Source organism: Aptenodytes forsteri, unplaced genomic scaffold, assembly GCF_000699145.1.
Source record: "Aptenodytes forsteri isolate BGI_AS27 unplaced genomic scaffold, ASM69914v1 Scaffold2, whole genome shotgun sequence".
NCBI classification, from domain to species: domain Eukaryota; kingdom Metazoa; phylum Chordata; class Aves; order Sphenisciformes; family Spheniscidae; genus Aptenodytes; species Aptenodytes forsteri.
In genome coordinates this window covers 13,151,684-13,157,603 of record NW_008795695.1, presented here as the reverse complement: position 1 = coordinate 13,157,603, position 5,920 = coordinate 13,151,684, and the positions used below count along the sequence as shown (strand labels likewise).

At 44.1% G+C, this 5,920-nt stretch overlaps 1 protein-coding gene across 1 annotated transcript in view; it reads right to left on the bottom strand.

Annotated features, from left to right (window-relative positions):
- The window catches only part of PDXK (pyridoxal (pyridoxine, vitamin B6) kinase), a 54,022-nt gene extending 48,739 nt beyond the window's left edge, over positions 1–5,283 (bottom strand). The window contains exon 1 of the mRNA XM_019473040.1: positions 5,278–5,283. Coding sequence (XP_019328585.1) covers positions 5,278–5,283 — 6 coding nt within the window. The remainder of the gene's footprint in view (positions 1–5,277) is intronic.
- Between the last annotated feature and the right edge of the window lie 637 nt (positions 5,284–5,920).

Genomic DNA, 5,920 nt, shown 5'->3' with positions numbered 1-5,920 from the left:
CACCCGCTCTCACACGTCACACCGGCTGCCACCGTTGCCCCTCTCCTGCCCTCACTGCACAACACCACGGCACCTGATACCTCAAGCACACTTCCAGTGCCCATAGGTATGTCCAAACGTTGGCCAGTACACACAGCGTCAGACACCCAACCCTCCGCGCCACTCATCCTGTGCACTAACCGCCATTTGCTGTCCACGCTCCCCCGTGCCACGGTGCTAGCCACACCTGCCCCTCCATGTGCTGGAAAGCCAAGAGCAGCGCGCACATCCCGACAGTGCTACAGCTTCCCTTCCTCAAGTGTCCAGAAAGCCCTGCAAAGCCATGGACGCCACAGGCAGCCCCATGCAATGCCCTGCAGTGGCATGCCGCGCCGAGCTGCAGGCGCCCTGACAGAGCACTGCCCTCACAGTCAGGTTTCGAAGTGAGTGCAATTGCATGTTATTGACACAAAAAAAAACCCTGCGGAGGGCTGCCAAAGAGTAAAAGAAGATGTGTTGGCTGGCAAGTGCTACAATACATCAAGACTGCTGAGATAGGACTTCATAACGTGTGTGGGAATTTCATCTTCCACTGGCCATTTGTCATTATTGACTGTCACAGGTTCAGTCAAAGATCCTTCCACAACAAGAAGCCACACCCGATGCCTCTTGTTCTTCTTAGTGGATAGCTTTAAATTGACTCTTGAAATAGTGTGATTATTTCTCAGCAACATGAAAGCGTATTTTCCTCATCATAAGTAATCTGTTGGAAAATGAGGGAACATACTGTTCTCTTTTCTGTCGCCACTCCAGTTGCAAAACTTAGGGCTTGTTCTAGGCTGGCCTTACTACTAGCAGTTTCTCCATCACCTATAAATGTAGGTCTTTTCTTGAATTGTAGAAATTGGTGCATGTCCTTGGAGTATGAATCAACAATGAATGATCTGCACCATGCATGCTGGGAATGATCTGCACCATGTATGCTCCAGATCCAGCAGTCTGGGAAAACATTACAAAACAGCATGTCACGTGAGGAGGTTATCTTGAGTGGACACAGGTCTGGATGGCAGGGTAAGCCAGAATTATTAGACAGAGGTATATATTGGGATGTGATCTTCCTCAGTTTCTGGTCACCTGTCTCCATTCTCCACCTCCAGGCTCCTTGCCTGCTTTCCTCCACTGAGTCACTTGCCACATCCCTCAACCTGCAGGGTCCCAAGTCCTAATTTTCCTCCTCTCGCCATCTTAGTATTCTTAGAGCCAAAGCTGCTTGCCAGGTCTGTTACCTCTTTCGTATTCCTCGCATTTTGTGCCAGTCTTCCCTCTTATTTTTCCTCTGACTTGAGCTATTCTGTTTCCCTCCTCAATAACTCCCATCATCTATCCCCAGCAACTCCACCATCTTTTCCTTCTTTCTTTCCATATTTCTCAGGTCCATGTCCTTGACTATCTAGTCTCAGTTTCCAGTGATCACTCTTAACAGTGTCATTTTGTCTCACCTTCCTCTCCTGCTTCAAACTCCTTGACGCATTCCCACTTGCACTCTTCCCACCAACACATGTCTTGCTCTGGTCCAAATCAGGCAACCTGATCAAGGTTGACGTTTTCTGAACTCAGAAGGGAGGAAAAGGCAAGGCTCCCTGCTTCTATTTGCAGTGCTAAGACCAGACAGGATACAGTCCAGCCTGGCAGCTGCAGGTCAAATCTACTTTAAAGAAGACAAAACTTTGAAGAATTTAAAGCAAATCTTAGCAGAGCATAGACAATGACTTTTATTTTTTCCCTTCCTCACAAAGGCTAACAGAACCGGGTTACATTTGGGGCTGCTTTTCATAAGTTGAGCAAAATGCACATTCTTGACATGAAATCATTGTCTTCCCCCAAATAAGAAGTCCAGGGTTCCAGAGCTTAAGATGTCATCATCTTTCAAAAGACAGGTTGCAAAAAAAGGGGGGGGGGGATATTATGTATCTTCTGCAAGACTCATTTCCAGACATGACTCAATTGTTCTAGCTTATATTCTTTCCCTCTGCCCTCTCTCCTCTTATCCCAAAATGAACCTGAGACAGAAAATGTCTCTGAAAACACTCAAGGGCTGGCAAATTTATAAACAACTAAAAATAAGGTCTCACATGGAAAAGGCTAGGCAACCGTAGAGAAGTTTCCAGTCCTGTTTATGTTTGACACTCATCATAATAAGCGAGTACAGAATGCGCACACTATAAAGAAAAACGTACACATGCAGTAAGCCATATGCCACATCCATGCGCCGCTCCCGTGATGCACGTCCGATGCCTGTTCTGTAATACATGCCTGTACAAGATACACACTGCAAGCAGTTAACATGAAACCTGCTTACAACTTGTTCATTCAGCCTGAAGTCCAACCACTGTTTTTCATTTAATAGCAATTGCTGCATGTGTCCTTTGCTTTTCAAGGGAGTGGCTACTGCGCATTATTTGGAACAGAAGGCATCTGTGCCTGCATTTTGCTGCTCTTAAAGCCTCCACAAACACAATGCAATAAATGCTGAAGTGCTATTATCCTGTGTTTTTCCGTATCTCTTGATACACTGAAGAATAAAGTTCCTTTGGCCTTCCTCTAGCTTGGAGGGCAATTGCTGGAATACAGATGTTGTCATTTTTCCTGCTTTTCCTCTGTTCCTCAGCAACAGGGCTTAACGCTCCACTTTGACCTTGGAAGCATATGATACATACATACTGGCATATGCTCCTTTTGGAGATGACTCAAGAAGATCTATCTTGTGGATTGCACAGCGTTGTCAGGTGAGGCTGGGCCTCAGTTAAGACAGTTGTGCAGTGACATTAATGGTTTGTCTCTGTAGTGCCTACACCAACTGTGTCTTTCCCTTCCTGATAATGATACACTGTCCAAGGAAGATGCCAGGAAGTGTTCTGGCATTTACAGCTGTTCTTTCTGAAAATTGCCCAAGCACGTCCGACATTCTCACTGGAGCAAGTTCCTTCCCCAATAAGGAAAGCACACCTTATATGTTTATTAATGCCTGCCCTTAAGTTTTGTACAGCCACTACTCCTGCACCTAGTAGACCACATAGGCAAAGCGAGGAATAGGCTCAAGGAAGTCTCACGTTGCAGACCACAGCTGATACACCTGAGCGAGGAAACTACAGCATGGGTAGCAATCATAGAATCATATAATTGTTTAGGTTGGAAAAGACTTTTAAGATCATCAAGTCCAACCGTTAACCTAGCACTGCCAAGTCCACCACTAAACCATGTCCCTAAGCACCACGTCTACACGTCTTTTAAATACCTCCAGGGATGGGGACTCAACCACTTCCCTGGGCAGCCTGTTCCAACGCTTGACAACCCTTTCGGTGAAGAAATTTTTCCTCATACCCAATCTAAACCTCCCCTGGCACAACTTGAGGCCGTTTCCTCTTGTCCTATCATTTGTTACTTGGGAGAAGAGACCGACACCCACCTCTCTGCTACAACCTCCTTTCAGGTAGTTGTAGAGAGCGATAAGGTCTGCAAAAGCGATAATGCTGAGGCCCTTTGTAGGAAGGCAGGGAGGGTGCAAACGCAGAGCTCTGCCTTCCTCTGCAGCTGCTGGGAGTGAGAGTATTTGTTACAGGGGAACACATGCTGTTTCTCCAAGCAAGTGGAGAAACCCATTCTATGCAGGATTGCTACCTTCTTCCTAATATTCTGAAAGGTCCAACAAAGGCAAGTACTCCTAGCAATCTTTATGCTTGCCCCAGAGGAACATCTGAAGCCTCCCTTTATACTCTAAGCTGTAAAAATTGAAGTCTTTTTCATGGACTAAGGAGAAGAACCTGCATACACAACCAAAAGTAAGCAAGGGGGTGACTCAACAGTAGCAAGTCCCAACATTTTTCAAAACGTGGGGGAACCTAGATGTCTGTACACCAAAAAAGTTGCCACAAGCAAAACAAAGGCCAAAAAACAATTCTACTTCCCCTCCAGAAAGCAGCTCATCTAAATGTGAGCATCCAGTTTCTAAGCAGTTTTTTTAGACTTTGCCCTATTTGTTCTTTAAGAAGTCAGGCCCCTTCCTCATAAAAAAGAGTGTGTGTCTCAGAAAAAAGTGAAGCTAGACTTTTCATAGTCATCATGCATTCTGCTATGCTATCCCTCTCAAGCCTATTCTGTTTGAAAAAAATTAACGCCCAGGTGCTCCTCCAAATCTGGGGGTTACTAGGACTATTCAAAGAGCAAATAACCATTCAATGTTTGACAAAGGGTTTCATAAGCATTCAATGTTTGACAAAGGGCTTCATGAGGAAAAAAGAAAAAGGCAGGGCAGGTTAGATCAAATGTAGGCAATAGAGAAGCTCTCCTAAGCTTCCTACTACAGCTGCTGCTGTAGTACTACTGGGATGATACCTTCTCAAGCTCCTGACCTTGTCACTGGACTGTGCATGGAGTTTTATGATTTATATTGTAAGGTATCCTGACCTCTCAGACCAGTGCTCCTTGGTCAGAGCAGAATATTTTCTGGAAATCATGAATTTTGAGTAGAAGATTATCATAATTTGATCAAGAGAGAGGATAGTCAGAAAGACCACAGTTTATCAACAACTGGCAATGTTTCTTCCATAAATGTTCCTTGTTCCTCCTATGCTCTCCTTCTCCAACTCCCCTAAATCCTTCTCACATCTCCCCCACTCCTCTGCTCGGCCTGTCAGTGCACCAAAAAGCAATACACCCCGTGGCAGACCTGAGGCAGTAATACACGTGACAGTTGGCCAGCCAGCAACCCAGAAAGATAAACATCTTTCTTTATCTACCCTCTTTGCTCCCGGGCAGACAGGACAAACGTCTATATGGGCCATTTGTTGCACAGGCTGCTGCCTTCCTAGCTCTGTGTTGTTACCCTTTGGAATTCCAGCTCGCTATGCATGAAGAAATCGTGAGATTACAGTGAATAACAAGCTTAACATGGGTCAACAATGTCACAATATTGCAATAAAGCTGATCACCTTTTGGACTGCATAAACAACAGTATAGTCTGCAAGACATATGGAGTAATCTTTGCAGCATATTCAGCACTGGTAGGGTCTCTGGTGGAGTACTGCCAAGTTTTTGGAATGGCATTTCATTCAAAATGAAACAATGCAACAATGTGAGAGGCCGTAAGAAGGATCCAAGGCTCAGGGGACACAACCTAGGAGGAAGTGGTTTCTTTAGCTTAATGAAAGCTCAATTCTAATATCAGCCTACAAATACATAAAACACACAGCTATGAAGGAGCAGAAGGGAATAAACTGATGTCCATAATGGAGGGCTTACCGCCATTATGCAAAGGATTATGAAAAGCACAGGAAGAGATTGCTTTGGAAGATTGAAGAGGTTTTTATCTTCAGTTTGTTTGTTTTTCATAACTAGTGGAAGAAATGTTTTTCTAAACATCGATAGCTGTATTTAAGTTTGTCTTGGAATGGGGGACAGACTGCGTTAACTACCAAGATCTCCTGAAGTCCAGATTTTCTATATAAGCACAATAGAAAAGATATGGGGCTGCCAAGGATATGACACACTCGGCTTGATAAAAGATGCATAAAGAGAGGGTCTCAAATCAGATTTTGTAAATTGTATATGGATTCTCTAAATCATCATAGGCATAGACAGAAACTAAAAGGTCAAGGTTATGTAAAAGTCATATGAATAGCCTCTCCTTTTCTCAACAAGTCTTCAAGGTGGCAGAATTGGACCAGCAGAGAGTAATAATTGCACATTCCCCAATCAGAAGACCATCTGTATTTAAGATACTGATTTTTGCTGGTCAGTTGAATGTTTGCTAAGACAGATTGTAAAGTACCAATTTATGATTGTAATAGTAGTAATAAAGTATTAGCAGCATTTGATGTAGGAGGGGGGTGTTACTCTCGTTTCACACCAAATTTTCACTTGGCCTGTATTAGAATTATTAACT